We start from the raw sequence: 20494 nt of genomic DNA on the forward strand, positions 1-20494 counted from the left end.
GAATTCGCGGGTAATTCTGAAAAGATCGCGTTAAGAATATTCCATTTTTATTATACGCAATTATTACGTTATGTATATATATATATATATACACACATAGTCGCAATGTTTAGTTTTCCACTGTCATAATTTATATACATATTTTTGCATTGCGTTGCGCTTTTATATTTTTATTCATAATTAAAAATACGATAATTGAAAATGTAATTCAGGAAAGAGATAACATCATTTTACGTCGCATGCCGGTTTTTTATTATATAAAGTAAACTCGATAATCACCGATCCGTGATCGCAATCCGATATTTTTATTATAGTCGATATAAAAAATATAATTTTTTTTTTATAAAACATGTTACCATGGCAAAAAGCTATTATTTGCATAATTGCGTCGGTAAATGGCTCCTGCTTACGTTTAGTATAATGTATAAGTAAAGATACTAAAAAATATATGTTTTATATTACTAATTGTACAATTGCTTTTATTAACGCGTTTTGATGAAAAATTATCCTATTTTTTTTTTCTTTTTTTTTTTTGTTTACACTCATTATTTATCGCTTACACAGTCCACGTTTTAAATCGATAGTTATTCAACGCGAAGATATAAAAATTATTGATGAGAGGAAAGTTTTTTTAAATTATCGAATAAACCTGGAGAGCGCACCCTCTAATGTAATGATATCTTCTTCCATTTAAGATCGCAATAAAGAGACAAAAATGCGCCAGGCAAACGGCGCCATTCCGATCCTCGTGCAACTACGTCGTTGTCGTTTCAGCACCTTCTTGGACGACCGGCGACTCTTAGGTTCATGAAGTGCTCGAAATACACTTTGCAGTTCTTACACGTAGAATATACATATGTACCCGTGAGTGTGCGAGCGACGATATAAGACCGGGCGATAAGGCCGTTTCAGCGAAGCGCTATCGTCGTCGTAACCGTTTTCGTAGGCTAACACACACTACGACCTGTGTAAGTAATCTTCGCATACAATTGCTTCGCTGGCAAAGTAGACGATAATGACGAGTATAAGAAGTGGCGCATCTAACTAGATGTATTATCCGCGATTCCTTTCTCATTTCGTGAAATTAATTAAAATTTTAAAATCCGATAAGATATATTCAGAAATCTCTCATTTTCTGACAATTATTTTGATTTTAAAAACTTTTGATATATATAAAATATATCTTAATGTATGAATATAATTTTAAAATCTCTACAATTTATGATCTTTGCACGATTGTATAATTTTTGTATTTTTTAAAATCTTGATTTAAATGATGATTTATATTTAAATATTAAAATATTACCTGACACATATGATAAAGATTTTATTAAATATTCTGTCAAACAAATAATATTTTTTATTAATTTTTAAATTTATTTTTAAAAGAAAATAAAACTCTCGAAGAGAGCTGAACGCGTCGAAGCAATGATATTTACACACCGATAGGGAACAACCGAACGATAACGAGCGCGAAAATTGTTTCTGCCAACTAATACATGCATGTAGATGGTGTGTCCGCGCCGCGAGTAATTAATTTACGGACGCAAGATAAAAATGGTTTATTAAATGCCATCCCAAATGATTTGTCGCTGGCATTCGGCCCGAGAACTTCGGTTGATGCGGTTAACGCGATGAACTGACCGAAATGTTGCAAGTCCCGCATTAAATTGCATGGCGTAGGCAAATTGAAACGGCTTATTTTATTTTAACCGCAGATTGAATTGCGTTAGGTATAATAATACATCGCGGTTTTTAACATGTTTTGCTGTAGTAATCCGGTACGCGAGTTATATTAGTACACCATGTACTGATTAAGTTACACGCATCAATCATGACATGTCAAAAAATTGATTTTGCCACTTTGTTTCTGCCATAACTAGTTTTTCTATTAAATCCGGATATATTTCACATAAATTCAAACACATACACTGGTTTCAAATCCATGATTTGTCATTATTATTTAATATTTAGAAGGATATTTAGTTATCAGAATTTTAAGATAATTTAATAAACACTTCATATTTTTTTAAATAAAATTATATTAACGATTATTTATTATTATATATGCTAATGATTATATCTATTTTTATTATATTTATTGCAATTGCGATTAAAAGAAGCCGCAATTTAAATTTGTTTACGGTTAACAATTTAATACGAAAATAAAATGTATATTTTATTAGAAAATCATATATTTCTACAAATATATATACGTATAAAAATATAAAAAGCTTCCATGTTTCGTATTACCGATATACCTATATAACGAGAACTTTTCTCTTTTTCTGTTACAGAAGAGCTATCTTGACGAACCCTGACTTACTGGCGAGCACATCGTGGTATCGATTGTTTGAGAATGATTTTTGGGGAACACCGCTGACGGAACGCGGCTCGCACGGCAGTTATCGGCCGCTTTGCGTGGCCACCTTTCGTCTGAATCATTCTCTTGGTGGCCTTGAACCCTGGGGCTACCATCTGGTGAATGTAGCGTTACACGCTGCTTGCACCATTCTCGTAGTCAAGGTTGCTAGAAAGGTGAGTGTGACCACTCTTACTTTCTTTGAGTTACAAATTTTGAAAATCTCCCTTTTGAATGAAAATAAGCCATGAATTACGATAGAAATAAAAATTTTAGCTAAACGCGTGTGCGAAGAAAAAAAATTACGTCGCAACAATCTCTTTCAAAGAATATAAATTTTACTGCGAAAAAAGTTAATGGTGACACCTGTAGAGCGTACATCACATGGGAGTTTTGATAATATCTGACGATATACGTATATATAGTGACTGCCAGAAATATTATAAAATTTTAAAAAGTCTGTTCGATGCTGAAGTATTGTCGTTAACTATATTTTTCTATTGGAATAATGATCGACATATTAATAGATTAACATTAAAAGTTTGAGATATATTTAAGTGATAAATTTATTATTAAAAAATTATTAACCAATTATGTTTATTTTTGTTTTTATTATTTGCAATACAAGAGAGCAATTCTTTCAATTTATCAAAATTTAGGTATCTATTTTCATTAGATATATTTTTTCTTCCAAAATTTATATCACATCAACTTACGTGATTTTGTCGGAAGAAATTAAGAGCACGATATGCTTCACAGTAAAATGCATATTATAAATTCATTTTATTATTAATTAACTCTAGATCCGTTTTATATTTGAAATAAAGCCGCAGAGATACTTATTATTTTATGTACCGGAATATATCTCCGGAAAATTGTCAATGGTGAAATTTAAATAAAGACGAAGGTTTCGCTTAACTTTGGCAAAAGCCTACTGCGCGGTTTTCATTTTACGACGTCACTTCGTTTTAGTTAGCTTGGGATTTCTCTTATTCCGAAGGCGCCGTAGGGCGGTCATGAAAAGGAACTGTAATGGTGATTCGGCGTAACTGCACGCGAACATCTCGAATAGAACTTCCGGATACGTTGGAGAAGATCAAAAGAACCGCGGCGAGGACCTATCATCCTAATGAGATTTTAATTTTACATCACCTCTTTCGGTCACCGTGTTTAACTTGGAGTATATTTAACTTGAGTGTGGCGCTTTGAGGAATCGCGAAAAATACAATATAATTACATACATAATAAATTATAAAGTTTAATTATAACTGTACTACTTTAAATCAAATTTAATTATGTGTATTAATAAAGTATAATTTTATAAGCACTGAAATCTGTATATTAAATTTAATTACATTTTTACTAAATTATATAAAAATCGATGGTAACATATATGTATACACGGACTCAAATGTTCCGGTCTAAATTTTGAGATTTTATAGGAAATTTAATTTTGAACAAAAAGTTTTCAATAAACATAGGTCAAAAAATGCTTGCTTAAAAGTTTACGCTCAAAAATCTCTGAAATTACACAATTTCCCTAATATTTATAAAAAAAATATAAGATAATCATGATTTTAGAAATTTTTGAGCGCTAACTTTTTAAGGAAGCATTTTTTTTGTTTATTAAAAACTTAGTTCACAATTAATTTTTCTATAAAATCTCAAAGTCTGGCCAGAATGTTTGGGTCCCCCTTGTATAAGATTGAACTACACATAAAAATTAATTATGCAATTTTGATTAAATTTAAAATGAACTAAAAATAAATCAGAACAACTAGTATCAAAGTAAATAATACCGACAAGTTGTTGAAATGAAATAGAAAAATATTTCAAGCCGATATAGCAAAGTAACATTAGATACGAAACTATTAGAAATGGAAAGATTCCACCAGAATTCTCTATGTAAATCCTTAGCGCATTCTTGGAACCGTGAAAATAAGCAGTAATATCTCAGTTGCATATCATTTTATAAGTTCATTAGCAACTCAAATCGTTTTAGCGCGTTATTATGAGCGCGCAAGAGTATGAAGAGCCGCGTTAATTTAATACACACAGCACTTTGCTGAGTAATGAAACTGTCACACTAATTAACTGAGTCTAAGTGTATTAATGAAGGTACTTCTCGTACTTCGAGAGCAACGTTTTGAGTTATATGCGTGTTATTTATATCTCCCGTATGGCATTCCTCCCACGCGATGTTTCTCTTCGCTTTCGATTCCGAAGATTTTCCTTCCGAGCCATTTCGTCGCCATCGATTTCCACCGGCGCGTGAAAAAAAATATACGACATTTATACAATTTCCCTGCTCGAAATTCCGCCCATTTCATCGCATCCTTTATCTCCTTATTGCAAAAGTGCATCGGAATCGTATAATTTTTGAATACTATCATCAAAATGATCACCAAGCGTGCGAAACTACGAATTGTGCTTTTTTAAATTTTCACATATTTAACATTTTTTTTTGTTGATATTTTCATTCACTTTTATTTTATTCATCTCTCGAAAACTTCATGATTTTTTATACTGACAATGGGAACATGATTATATTTTTGTCAGTATAGATTTTGCTTAACATTGATATTATTTCAATAAATATATATCAATTTATATTAAAATTTTAACTTGAAGGCTTCAGAAAAATCCGAAAAATGTAAAAAATTTTTAATATTCTACTCGTTAATTAAAATAGATCGTTAATTATTACTCTCCGTTTGCTCGACAGAGAATTAAATTGAAATTCAAGTCAAGCGATCCTTGTAACTGAGTATAGGTAATTAACGGTTAAGTTAATTAACCCCGCTACTCGTCGCTTGAAGGATTGCCTCCCGAAACGTTTACATGTGTACCTTACGAGATACCCGCAATTACACTTTACAGGTCCTGCCAGGAAGGAGCAATCTTGCGCACGCGATCACGGGTTTCCTGTTTGCGGTCCATCCCATTCACAGCGAGGCTGTGGCCGGTATAGTCGGACGTGCCGACCTTCTTGCTTGCTTCCTGACCTTGACATCTTTCCTGACATACTCGGCCCATTGTAATCGCACGAGATCACCGTTTCCTCTGCTACTGGCCTTGATATCATCGACACTGGCTACTCTCGCCAAAGAAACTGGTATATCGTCTCTGGCTCTGTGTCTTTTGTGGGAGCTGTGTCGCGGCGAGCCAAGTCGAAAGGTAAATGATTATACTAATTTTATTACCGACATCAGGCGTTTTTGATCATCATATCATCATATCAGAATTGCTTCATTTGCAGCAGCTAAATCAAAAGATGATTCAGGAACATTTTTCGATCTATTTAAGATACATTTTAAATTGTCTTTGAAATGTAATCTTTCCAGATTACAATTTGCATACTTTTACCATTTTTGTTCTGAAATCTTTAAGCGTTAAATATATTTGTTTTAAATTTGTTGTTTGTCAACTTAAATTTAAAACAAATATATTTAACGCTTAAAGATTTTAGAACAAAATATAAGTATAAAAAATAATAAGAAGTTAAGTTTGATAAATCCGAATGCAAAAATGTAGCCGGATTATCTAAATATTTGAATTGCTTGTAATTAAATATATAATTTCATTTTTTTTCAAATAAATATTGACATTGAACATTTAAGTAAACGCGTTTAAATGTTGCAAACTAGTGCAATGTAAAAGTATCGCACGAAACTAGGAGTAAACAGGATCTTTATAATAAGATGATCGAATAGGATTTTGCGAGTCGATATTTACAATTTGCGGATGTGTCGCACGATTTGCGTTCCACGATTATAACGCGCGAAAGCGGCGCGCCGTCGTTTACTCGCGCGTCTCGTCTCGCATTTCGCGGAGCGTGAAAGTTTCGACAGGGAAACAAGGCGGAAGACGGACAGAACCCCGCGTGCTCACATACGGATTCGGAGAAGCGTGTAACCGATAACGCAGTGCTCGTTGCAAGGCACTGCATCTTGCCTACATTCTGGCGAAGACAGCAAGCTGATGCACACACGGTAAGCCGCCCATCTTCAGGGCGCCTATACTGTCGTCACTTATCCGGCCTCCCTGTCTCTCTCTCTCTCTCTCTCTCTCTCTCTCTCCCCTCTCGCTTCCTTCTCTTTCTCACACGATCCCCGAAATCCCCGTTTGCCTTCTCCTTTTTCGCGCACATTGCATCCGGATGCACCGGACGCCTCGCGTGATGCATGACGTACGCCCGTCTCTCCCCCGACAACGGTAGATTGGAGGGGTGCCAAGAGGATCGTCGCATCTTCCGACGCCTCTCTGAATGCCATGAGGCCTCTACCCGTCCTCCCTTCTTTCTTTTCATTCCCTTTTCTCCCATCTTCGTATATTTCTCTCCTTATTATATTTCCGTCTTTTCCTCGCGTTCGCCGTCTACTGCATCTCTCTGCGGCTTTCATTCCTTTCTCGTTCAGTTCGGAGTATCCACTGTGTGCAAACCGTTTGCACCGTTTCCCACCAAGATAGCCTGCAGTCGAATGCGCTTCGATGGCGAATTAAGGATTAAATTCTAGGAGGAAACTCCAAGTGTAAATGATAATTTTTTGTGAGGGTTAAAATTTTGAATCAAGGTATCTTTTTTATTAAATAAAAAATTTTTAAAAAGAAAGCATCGAGATATTTTTTTTTTATGCGAATCGCAAAGTCTAAAACGAAAATGCCTCGTCCAAAGCGGAAATGTCACCGCTGGTAGCAATACTTTTTCGTTTTCTACTCGCTTTGTTCGGTCGCGCGGAAATATGCGTGGATCGACGGAAACTGCAGCGAAGCAGGGAGACAAACGAGACGTGACGTTCCGCAGATGAGAACTAGAGCTGGCATGGACGCGAAAAGCACGCGAGAAGGGCGGCGAGCGGAAATTTATTAAGTTACGATCGAGCTGTCCGGAACGATCGCGAAATAATTGGAAAAAATTTGATTTTCAGATTATCGATTTGAGGGAGAGTATCGAACACGGGCGGCTAGATATCTCTTCTTGAAATATCACCGCGATGTTTTTAAATCCGGCTCTGTGACGTTTGTTTCGTTTTGGATGCTTCGTTGGGCATTTTATCGGAGATAAAACAATATCGCCACGAAGCGCAGAAAAGCCACGATAAGTGGTGGAATTACGACAATTATAGCGCACCCTCGATAATCCTCAGTATATTCGTAGCTAATTCCGGTATATCCAGTATATATACCGGAGCAAGGATTATCGAGACGTTGGGATAGCTCATATTTGAATATATATATAATCATATTGTTAAAAAAAAATTTGATAATGGCGTTATACGATGAATAAAATTTTCAATATTAAATCGTGGAAAAAAGAATTTATTTTTATTCGAAATTAAAACGAACGATCGAATAATAGAAGACCTGTCATCTGTCTCGGAAATTGTCCGGTGTCAGATTAATTTTCCAGAACAATAGTCGACGAGTAAATTAACATTAATCGCGTGATGTTACACGGACTTTGCGAAACATACAGAGCGCCTTATTGTACGTAATACGGATAATTGTCGCTGTCACAGGAAGTCTTTATAGCAAAAGTTTTGTTCAGGAATTAGCGGTTACGGAACCGCCAGCGCGCCGCCCAGATGCAGCCGCTCGCATCGCCCCGGAAAATTACATCTTACGGTTGTAACGAACTTGGCGGAAGTTTGTACGAAGCGCGACGTATCGTTCGTTTATTAAGGCGAGTTTTAAACTATTCACGGCCATGCCTTGACAAATCTTCTCGTGTATAGTGTCTCTTTCCCTTTGCGATGTTTGAACTCGCGGGCCCAGGAAACTTCGAAATAATATGAAATTGGAATGGAGAGGAGAGTTGGGAGGGCGGAGGAAAAATGGTAGAGTAAAAGGGCAAGGGTAATGCGAAGTAATAAGGCGTATACCGGAAGCAACGTGCGGTAAAACGCGCGCGCGCGCGACACCGTCCTTAAACACAACGACGTGGCATTCAATTTCGCGTCTAACTTTTTTAACGAACTTTGCGGCGCACTTTGTGCCAGTTCTCATTCCAGTCGTCGGAGATATGAGACGAATGTCTCGGCACTCGGTGAAAGAGCGTAATCGTGCTTAACGTGAATTATAAATTCACCGCAAACTATTATTTCAGCCTGATCCGACTGTCTGTGTAACTTTCGAATCGCGTTTCCAACCACGATTACCGCGCAGAGAGATTTCATTATGATTTTTCGCGCCAATTTTGTGCAGTTCAATTTAATTTAATAAAAAATTATTCTTTTAGCTTTATTATATTTTTCATAATATAAAAGAGAATTTGTGATTATTTTTTTATAAACACACGTTATAGAAAGTCGAATAAAAATATCGATCATGATATAAATTTTTTTTCTGTCAAAAAAATTATTTAATTAATTTTCATTTTTTTTTAATAACTAAAAAACTTTAGAATAATATTTATTTCGCATTACATTAATGAAAATAGCAATACTTAAATAATTAAACTGACTCGTTATTTTTGCTTCATAAATTCACCTAAGAATTCTATATAATCGGATCGCTTGCGCAACGCAAAATCTTCCCCTACCATTATTCAATAACATTTTGCTTGTCCATCGCGAACGGTGAAGGGCGCAACAAAGCAACTGTTATTCCTTCAGGTTTCGTCAACATGAGCATTGTACGATGAAACGCGTCTTATTCGCCGATTTGTCGGACAAACGATTTTCTCCTTTCCATCCATCCGAAACCACCTTCCGGTCGGATGCGATGCCGCGTTCGCCGAAGCAAACATCGTCTCGACGACTGTGAAAGCTTTCATACTTCCAATTCGCTTCTTTTTCCTTTATGTTTATTCATGGGAAAAAAAGGAGAGCGCAAGCGCGCCGTAGCAATAGCGGGAACAACGTATACCCGATGAACTGACAACAAAAATAACCATCGCGTTATTACGGTATCATATTTCCCGAGATACCCCCTCGTAATGCGTTTCTACGGTACTTTTATTATTTCTGTACACACCTGCGAGCAACACATGTATCTTACACGCGCACGTGTGTCGCAACATAATATACGCGAATGCACATATGTGCTATCCTTAGCTGGATTATTTTAAATCTACAACATCGTTCTCCTTATATCACGGCAAAAAAATAATGTATTATATTATGAATCAACTAGAGTAAAATTTATAATCAATCGATTGCACAACTGATTCTTATCTAACACATATTTCTCGATTAAGATCTCTGCTATATAATTGTCAAAAAGGCACTTTAATCTTTCGATTTTCGCTGCTGCAAATCTTTTAAAAGAATTAATGTACTCGAAATAAATTTTGTAGTTTCTTCGTAATGCATGACAATACATTGTTATATCCCTTCTAATTTGACCTAATCTATATGCACAACGTGCATGGTTGTGCAATCTCCAAGCACGGCAATCATCATCCGATGGAGGGTCGGAATTACACGAGCAATGACATATCTGTCAAACGTCGAATTTCAGGGCAATTGCGGATTCACTCGGGGCCGCAGCGTCGGCATTCTGTCGGGCGGTCTGGCACTGCTCGCACTGGGTCGGCTCAGGCTCGCAGGCAACAGGCCCGAGTTCGCGAGCGCGGACAATCCGGCGGCGAGGCATCCGTCGCGACTGACGCGCGGCCTGACGTTCCTGTATCTACCGGCGGCCAGCGCGAGAATGCTACTGTGCCCGAGCACGTTGAGCTTCGACTGGTCGATGGACGCCGTGCCGCGCATAACGAGCTTGTTGGACCCGCGTAATCTAGAATCGGTGTGCCTGTACGGCGCCCTGATCGGTGCCGCTTTCTGGGCCGTCAGGGGTCTGCGACGACGTCGACGTAACTCGTCGTCGACGATGGGTCAGCAGGCGTATTCGACGCGCGCGGCTACGTCGTCCAGGTGTCCCGTGTGCGCCGGTAGACGTACCGGCGGCTGTCATACCGATGGCTGCAGGGCGGCCAACAATAACAACAGTCCGCTCGGCGATTGTCATTGTGCCAAGAGGCCAAGCAGTAATTGCGGCGTTAACGTCGGTGGCCGACAAACGGCGGCCACCGCAGTCGCTGTCTCCCTGGGCTTCCTCGTGCTCCCCTTCCTACCGGCGAGCAATCTCTTCTTCTACGTGGGCTTTGTCATAGCCGAGAGGATATTGTACCTGCCCAGCGTGGGCGCCTGTCTAGTCGTCGGCGCCGCCGTGTCCGGATGTTATCGGATAGCGAGGAGAAACGGGTCCAAAACGCGCGGCAGGGCGGTACTCATGGCGACGGCGATTCTCATCGGCGTGATGTCGGCGAAGACGCTCGTGAGAAACGCGGACTGGAGGGATGAGGAGAGCTTGTACAGGTCCGCGTTGCACGTCAATCCGCCGAAAGGTAAGCGATCGATTAATATTATCCGGATATTTAAAAAGAACCGTAAAGGAGGCACACGATTAAATTCATAAATGTCGACGAAAGCTAGAAAAATTTTTTCTATTTTTCTTTTAATTTAATTTAATTTTCTATATATTTTCGAAAGCTTTTAATATATTACAAGATTTAGAATGGAAAAAGTTATATATAGTCTATATTATTAAAAGTTTTTAAAAGTTTGCGATAAAAAATTTCAAACTCAATGCCCGTGCACGACATAGAATTTTAGGTTCAGAAATTAGATGAAAGTTTTCGAGAGATCGACAATATTTTATGTACGTTGATATATACAATATTAATAATTTAGTGCAGAAAGAAAGAATTAACGTGAAAGAAAATGTGATAAATGAGGGGAAAAAAAGGATGATTGATAAGACGGAAGAGATATCGAGACATATACTAATTTTTCATCAAGTGAAATATTATAGTCACGTAAAAAAAAAAAAAAAAACTCAAATTTTTCACTGAATAATATATTTTTTCAACGGCTATGCGATCTCACGCATGAACTCGATTCGGTATCTCGCAAAATGTTGTCATTGCCGATGACATTTTTATCAGCTGCGCCCGTTCCGTCGTCGACCACGAAGTCTTTAAATGCAGTATTTATAAGAATGTATATCTCTTTATATACGCGAGGGACGTAAAAAGGAAGAAGAACAACCGATATGTCCGCCGTGCGTTACCTATTCGCCGGACGGATTAAAGACATAAAGATAATAAAAACGCTGTGCGCGCGTTAATAATAAAAAGCCATTGCGCGTTGATCGAGGTCCGATAGGCGCGTCGTCGCGACGAAATATACGGCCACGTAAAAATGAAATTTCCCCTGCCAGCCGATAGGGCCGACGGATATCACACGCCGCCTGTTTTCTCGTTATAACGGCGGGGCCATTGTGCCACCGGCATGTGTATGTGTGTGTGTGGCACTATCCCGTTTGTTCATCTTGCACCTCGACACAGGCAACTATGCGCCTACCGTGTCCATAAAATCGCTGAGAAGATGAATACACGGCATGCAACGAAGGCCCCGTCTGACCCTTCTCTGTCTTTTTCTACTGCACCGTGTTTCTCTTCTATCCTCGGATGACTCTTTTTTTAATTTCTCGGGGGTCTTGTGTATTTTAATGACAATGAATATATATTTTAACTTGTTATATCTGTTATATGTATAAGCGACAAATTTCTGGATTTATTTATTCGCAATTGATAAATATTTGAGTTATGCAAGGGTTAAGGTAGAAAAAGAATTTTGATGGAAGTTTCTCTTAAAATGATTTTTTATAAAATAATATGTAGGAATTTATTTATATGTAGAATTATTTGTATAGGAAACGAAATATTTATAGCAAAAAATAAATATAAAATTTTTACTATGTATATAGATTTTATTTAAAAATAATTTATTTTAAAATAAAAATTGCAAAAAAATAATGTAAAATTTTAATTCTCAATGTCGATTAGCTAATAAATACTGAAGCAAGAGAATTTGATTCTTTTATACGATTGCTTGTTGCACTGAAAAAATTATCAATTTTTTTTTTTCCTCATTTCCTTGCTCTATCTTTCATATTTTTAATCTATCTGACAGAAACGTCTTACACGAGCGTATAATAATATGCACGCGCGTTAAAAGCATATGCGAGTTTCTCGTTTCTCCTCATCTGTCGGGAGGGAGTTCTCCCTTTAATGCACCCTTCTAATCCGTCCGTACCCTTTTTCACCTTTTATCCACTTTCATACGACGCTTATCCTCCACGGTGTACTTTTTTGTAATTATTTTAACTTACAGCACCGCGTAACTGCTCCGACCGGCTTTTCTTTCGCTGGCAAGAATTTTTGTTTTGTTTCTGTATAAAGCACTTCATCCGCGCGATACAATGCGAGTATATTATCAGAAATGTATCGAATTTATGTCATATATTAATGTTTCTTTCTCCTACAATTATTGTCGATTACATTCAATTTATTGAAAAATTATTTATGACATTTCTCTATCTTTATTAAGAATTATTTTTTATCTTGTTTATTAAGAATTTATTTTAGAATTGCAAAGAGAAATATTTGTTTCTATTTTTAAGAATGGATTGACAAAGGAAAGACAGATGGATATTTGGTTTTTAAACTCGATACATATGGAGCATCGACGATATAAGTTACTCGATTCTTCCTTTACATAGGTTTTCTCTTGGAACGCCATCCGTCTTTGCCACTTTTTATACTTTATCCGCTCCATTTACTTTCATGATAATCTAACGATTGATTGCACGATTTAATCTACCGGACAGTAGTTCGTATTAATTGCGCCGCACATCAGCACTGCGCATCTGTTCCACATCATCGATCGCATTATATTATTTTAAGATTATCTTACCCTTCACTTTTATATTATTTATGCATGTTTGTTCGATCAATAGAGAGTTCTAAAATCAAACTTTGCGCCGACGTCAGCTTTTATTCTACTCCTAATGTTTAAATAGAATATTTAAACAAAAGTTGATTGACTAATAATCAGAATTATTTTTAATAACATATATAGAAATAATAAGTTTCTCTTGTTAGAATTTTTAAGAAGTAAATTCTAATTTATTAATGTAGAAGAAAATTTGTCAAGCATGCTTATATCAAGCTTTGATCCCGAAAGCTTACGCTCTCCTTTCTTTCTCTCTTTTTTTTTCTTTTCCCTTTTTCTATCCGCACATACCCACGTTTTTTAAATTAACAGCTCTCGCCTTAATTCTCCGCGCCCGGTATTTGCCAAGCGTTCTCGCGAGAGAGCACAATAATCTCGCCCTTTCTCCTAGAATGATGCTTTCCATTCTCGCACACACACACACACATTCAATCTCCCGTCGTCCATTTGTTTTAAATATCCTCGCAAAGAGAGAAAGGAAAAAAGTCGAGCGAGGAAAAGCGGATAGAAGCAATGCGGTGGAAGCGAGCTAGCGGTCACGCGAGCTGACGCCGCCACGACGCGCTACCACCGGCGCCAACGGCGCGACGTCACAGCGTGTTTTAATTGCGCCGACAGAAATTGCGTGTTACCGTGTTAACAGGCTGCTCCGCTACGAGAAATAAATTTACATTTTGTTGGTTCAGGTCGCCGACGCGCGCGCTTACGCGCGCGTATTCATCAGATATATCCGTGTGCCTTTCCCGCTCGACTCTTCGCGTCCTTCCTGCTCAACAACCTGCACCCAGTGGCTGCGCTGCACGCATCCTCCCCTTTTCTCCGTCGAGCTCACGAAGTTACTCTCACCATCGGGTTGACGTCCACTCGTTGATTTAACCCGCGTACAGCGACTGACGCCCGGCGTCGGCGCACGCTTCAGCATCGTTTTCCTCAGCTAACTGTGATTTCCACTGATCACGCGGCGCGATATGTCAATCACGATTAGGCGCATTCGCGAAACCATGTCAATGAAAGAGATTAAGAGAGAGATATTTGGATATTTCTGTCAATCTGTTCCAATCAATATTTTCAAAAAAATATTTCTGAAAATCTGTTCACGATTTAAAGCAATCGAAACGAAGAGAAAGTAAATAGATGAATTATTTGAAATCGTACATTTTTGACAAAATTATAAATTTATTATTGATGATTATTTTATTATTGATGATTATTTTATTATTGATGATAATTGTACTCAGTGCGTTCGTTACGTAGATATTTAATTCCGATTTAAAATGATTTCACTTTATGCATTTTGAATTTATCAAAATTAGTATCATTTAAGTAGGTCGAATTATTCTGTGCAAACTGCACCTCAAATATCCCATAATAGCACTGAAAGTGGAATAACGACGAAAATATTAGCCTTTATGTCTGGAAAGTGATGTATATAAGCGCGGTGTGCGTGCGCGCAGCATGTAACTATGTTCCCGGGGCACTTCCTACTGATCATTTAACGAGTTGAATATTCAACTACAAGCCGTGTACTAGAGCGAGCACGTAAGCAGAGAAATGATGGGCGGGCGTATCTTGATCGTGATAATTCTCAAGTAATTGCCGCTAGGATAATAATTAACACTGAAAACATAAGATGTATTTCGCACCTGTATATCGTGCCATCCGTTAATAATTACTCTTGATGCTCGCTAGCATTATTTTTTTATATAAACCATAAATAATTTCACAATTATTCTTTTTATTGCTATATTCTTCAAATATTTTTAAACTTATTAATTTTTTAAATATGTATTTATATTGATTTATTATACGATTGCACTTATAGATCATATTGATTTGAGATTTTTTTATAATATTTGATTAAAAATTAAATAAGATATTAAGCGAAATATTTTTTCTCCTCTTTCTAGCTTATGGTAATTTGGGAAGTATTCTCAGCGAACAGGGTCGAATAGCCGAAGCGGAGGAAGCGTTCGTCCAAGCTCTTCGCTATCGACCGAATATGGCAGACGTGCACTACAATTTGTAAGTACCACATTCTAATTTTCTCATTTATATTCTTTATAGAACGACATTAATGACATATCAAGCAAGTACGAAGATAACAAATTACAAATGCAATAACGCGCTGGATATATTTCCAACTTTGAATAATTTCTTAAAATCTAAAAAGGCTCTTGCTAGAAACAACATATTTTTGTATTCTTTCTATTTAAAATATATCTTAAAAATATCGTCAAATACCTTTAAAGATGAAATTGTTCTGCGAGTTCTTGTTATTAAATAACTCAAAATTTTTTTAAGTCATTGTTTTTGAAATATAGCTTTGCCGCGCCTCTTTAGAGATTTTAAACATGTTAAGGCTCTCTCTCTTAAATCATTTTTGTAAACAGCAATAATCGTTTGAATTTAACCCGCTATCGATGAATACGTGCGAATGTTGGTAAGAAGATTATCAGGCAATCCCCATATTTGATCTACTAATTTTATCTCGATTTTTTCTCTCCACCGCGATCCACCGCGCGAATATATATACCAAATATATTTGTTCGCTCGTTTGAAAAAGGGGAAACCCGGTGAGACTCTCTGTTTACTACTGCAGCCATATCGAGGAATGGCCATGAGCTTCTTAAGCACGTAATATCGGTCAGCGTATATTCCTTTCCGAATCTCTCTCCACGACGTATCAACGACTTCGTATAGAGCTTACCGAGGACAATCCCGAGAGAGTAACTGAAAGTCTCTGGGGTCCTTCGATCGACGCTCGTCATCTTTCGCCGCTCTATCTATTAAAGGTGAGAAAGGACGCGGCAACCTGTCAAGCCATTGAGTCGATAAGCCTGTCCCTCTGCCCGTTACTGATAAGCACGTACTACACGCCACGTACTTGGCCCATTATGTATCTACTATAAAGATCTTAGTACGGTACTCTTGCCGATTGAATAGAATGATCGAAGATGCTGTACTAATCGATAGCAAAATTAGTGGTCAGAAGCGAAATAATTTCAGGCCACGGAATAATTTCGAAGTAATTATTTTATCTCTTCCATTTTAGATTTATATCGAAATTATATAAAAGTTTCTTTAGATTATTTAATGCGAATAATGATGTACGATCGAATATTAATTTAGAATTTTTATTATGTTGCCATTGTGCATGTTCTTTCGATAAATTTTTGTGTAATTTACAACAAAAAGAAAATTTTATATATAATTTATAATATTATTAATACAATTACAATATATAATTAATATTAATTAACAATTAAATCATAATTATAATTACAATTAATTATTATACAATTATTATTACGAGCACAATTTACAATTAATAATGGAGGTAAATAGATATATCCGATATATCCAATGCCGATAATTGATATTAATAATATTAATTTTGAGTTTAACATTACATAAATTTATATAACAATATAATAAATATAATAAATATAATAAATATATATATATATTATATAATAATAATTAATTATAAATTTAAAAATATAAAATAAAATGTAACACACATGTGTTATATTTTCTTTTCTTGTTTTGATTTATTAAAAAAGTATATATATATATATATATATATATATATATATATATTATTTTTAAAATTTTTATAATTAATTTAAATTTTTCTGCAAGTTAATTCTTAATTTAAATTATAGGAAAATTTATTTTTAATTTTAATTTTTCTACAATTTTTTTAAAATTAATTTTCACTCTTTTTAGTTTACTTACATATAAATTTTATTTTATTGTTACAAATAAATTTTATTCTATTATTTCTAAAAAACAATTCAAATTTTAATTTTTAAAGTTTGCCTTAAAATAAGATTAAATTTTATATTATTTATATTTTAATTTTTTGTTTATTTTGCTAATATTTTAATAGTTTTAGTATTTATATTTTTAATTTCTAATAATTGAGTTAAATTAGTTCTAATAATTTTACCAAACCCCTACTTTTGCTGGCTAAACCAACAAGAATCCGGGATCACCGAAATTTTGGGGAGAATATCCTACTCGCGTGTCTTATTCGCGTGCCCTAATAAAATGCTCTAATAAAGTGCACCGTAGGCTTCCGTTGGGCCAGTTGAACCTACCTTTCGTTGATCCTGGCCATATTTATTCTGGCTACATCTAGCCAGAGATGTAGTTTTGATCTTTATCGGAGATCAATGAAGGAGAAAAATTCCTTCCACTGCCGGCTAATTACAGTCGCCGATACATGAGCATAATTTTATGCTCGTTAATGGCATGTTTGTCATGCATCATTTTAATATAACTTTATTTTACTCAATCTAATGGCAATTTATCAAAGATTACATAAAATAAAATAAATCAAACACATTTCTGTGCCGTATAGATAATTTGGCGATAATATTTATAATAATAATAATTAATAATAATAATTAATAATATATAATAATATAAGATTTAATATTTGTAATAATAATATAATAATATTTACATAATAATACTATAATAATATAATAATACTTACATATATAATATAATATAGGATACGCGTAGCGTATTTATGTATTGTTGTGATTAAGGATTTATGTATATCATATAATAATATTATATATGCAAAATTTTATTTTATGTAATTTTTGATAAATTGCCATTAGATCAATTAGAGATGGATGGGCTATGAAAAATTGTGACAAAATTGGCGCAACATAAAAATAATTATTTAAATAAAATTGAAAAAAATATTTTATATTTCTTTTAAATTTTTAATTTATATTTCAAATTATATTTCTAATACGTTTTAATGCGTATTTAAAAAGTCTATTGAAAGTTATTTCATTCAATCTATATATTCTAGCCCATCCATTTTGAGGCAACGAATCTATCTACAATCTACATTTGCAATCTACATCTACAAATCTACAGATACGTCACCTCAAAATAAAATAAAATTTATCACTCACCGGCACTGATGCGCAACAGCGGAGATTAGGTCTTGAGGCTACGTTGTCTGCAACGCACAAATATAAAATCCAAATTATAGCAACTCTTTAAATAATTAATATTTCAAAAAATTATTATTGTACTCATCGATTTTCATATTCGATGCGTATAATAATAAAAAGGTATATAAATATGGAATAATTTTATAAATTCTAAAAAAGAAAACTATTTTTTTTTAATAAAAACTTTTATAGTTTGAGTTTTAAACTATTCAAATAATGATCGAATCGAATTAATGCATGTACAGAATTTCTAATAATTTATATAAAAATAATAATACTCACCCTTGGGTTGCTCCGCCGGTGCAGGATGCCTCTCCTAGGCCTCCTCCTCCTCCTCTCAGGTTGTTAGGATCGCTGCGTTGATCTGTAACATATAAATAGGAGATGCAAATTGTAGTAAAATTATTAATTAAAAATTAAAATAATTAATATGTCAAAAAATTTATTGTAAGTATTGAATTTTATATTCAATGCATATAATATTAAACAGATTAATAAAACAATTTTATAAATTTTGAAAAAGACACTAATAATTTCATATAAAGACTATAATTTAAAAATGGAAACTTTTACAAGATTGTAGCTTTTATATAAAAATCTTTTCCGTTTCTAATTCTCTCTCGTTTCAATCATATAAAAAAAATCAAATTATGTAATTAGGTAGTCAATTTAAATTGTATGTAATTAATATACAAATAACAATTTACTTACCACAGAGTTGCTCCACCGGTGCCCGATGCCTCTCCTAGGCCTCCTCCTCCTCCTCTCAGGTAGATTCACACGCGCGATTCTTTAAACGGCACACCCGCACTTTTATTAAAAAATACTTCCGCACTTTTACGCGCGATACTTTAAACGAAACTCCCGCACTTTCGAATTTCGGCACGATCGAACCCCGTTTCACTCGAGAATCATACTGCGAGTCGACAAGTCGGGAATTCACGATTACTCCGAGCTAGGGTTAAGCGAGCAAAGGAAGAAGACGAAATCGATTGATGGAATCGACGCTCAATTCTTGCCCGCGCTTGTTCTCACCGAGGGCCGACTCGAACTTCATTAGGAACGATCACAGAGAACCACCAAGTTTCTATCATACAGACTGAAACTTACGCTTATCATAAGGCTGAGAGACGGGTCGAGAATGAAGATACCCAAGTCCTAAGTGTCACAATTTAGATCACTTAGAAGATGAGAAATCAGCTTCTCTAGCGAGCGAAAATCGAACCTAATGAAACACAGCCAACTATCCTCAATGCGATACAGTACAGCTGATAGACGGTACAAGATGAGGGAACGACGATTCAAAAATCGATCGAATTCTAACCGATTCGGGCCGAACCGTTCGTCGAAGCAGAGCGTGCCCCCAACAGCCAATTCTCGAACCGAAGTTCTTGATTAACCGCGCGATCGTCGCATCTATACTATGCACGATCATACGTTGCTACGCGGCCGGCATTCACCTCAGCCGCGATACTGAGGCGTTTTAACGTTGCGTCTCCATTAATATATTAAATTTATTAATACATAAATATTTATATAATATATATAACATTAATATTGTATTAACGTTACCAATATCATATAAAATTAATTATATTAATAGGGTATTAATATATTACCGATAGCAACGCTGAGAGATATCCCAGTTAGTCGGCAACGAAGTACGATCCTCGAATCGTGAAAACGGGATAAAAGTCCGACGCGAAGACGCGACGACGCGAAAACGCGGTTATACGGTTACGCGACTCTCTCGTTGCTCGTACGCTCCGATGACGGGCAACAAGGCAACGCACTAAGTCCTCCACAGATGTGCGTGCCACATAAGAGTCATTGTACGACTCGTGGCAATGCAGTATGGACACGCGACGCGACCGACGCGAAAACCGTCCGCGGCATGATGACGGAACACGGGACCGGCGCCGCGACGCGAAAACCGTCCGCGACACGTTGACGGAACCGACGCCGCGATAAGCCGTCCGCGGCACGATGACAGCATTAACGATACGACGAGCCGTCCGCGGCACGTTGACAGCAACGACGGCGTTGGGTGCTTGGTTTCCCCTTCTCAGTAACCTCAGGAGGCCTTTAAGGCCCTTAAGGTACCATCCGGGTACTATGCCCTCCCACCACGCCAAGGTTACACCCTGGGAGGGTATTATACGTATATAATTTTGTAATATGATATATATCATATTACAAAATTATATACGTATAACGTGAGATTGTATTTGAGAATGATGTAAATAAAAGAGAATAAATAATAAATTACTCACTGTATACTGTTGCTCCGTACATCGCTCGATACTTTTCTAAGCTCTTTTTTCTCTTTTGTTCATCCTTTGCTGTTTAAT

General features: G+C 36.0%; 1 protein-coding gene across 3 annotated transcripts in view; it reads left to right on the forward strand.

Moving 5' to 3' along the window:
• The window catches only part of LOC126856905 (protein O-mannosyl-transferase TMTC2-like), a 261764-nt gene that overhangs the window by 170734 nt on the left and 70536 nt on the right, over positions 1-20494 (forward strand). For all 3 annotated transcript variants that reach the window (XM_050605901.1, XM_050605902.1, XM_050605899.1), the window contains 4 exons: positions 2298-2538; positions 5243-5539; positions 9824-10709; positions 15069-15183. In XM_050605901.1, coding sequence (XP_050461858.1) covers positions 2298-2538; positions 5243-5539; positions 9824-10709; positions 15069-15183 — 1539 coding nt within the window. The remainder of the gene's footprint in view (positions 1-2297; positions 2539-5242; positions 5540-9823; positions 10710-15068; positions 15184-20494) is intronic.

The sequence above is a fragment of the Cataglyphis hispanica genome, chromosome 20 (genome assembly GCF_021464435.1).
Source record: "Cataglyphis hispanica isolate Lineage 1 chromosome 20, ULB_Chis1_1.0, whole genome shotgun sequence".
NCBI lineage: Eukaryota > Metazoa > Arthropoda > Insecta > Hymenoptera > Formicidae > Cataglyphis > Cataglyphis hispanica.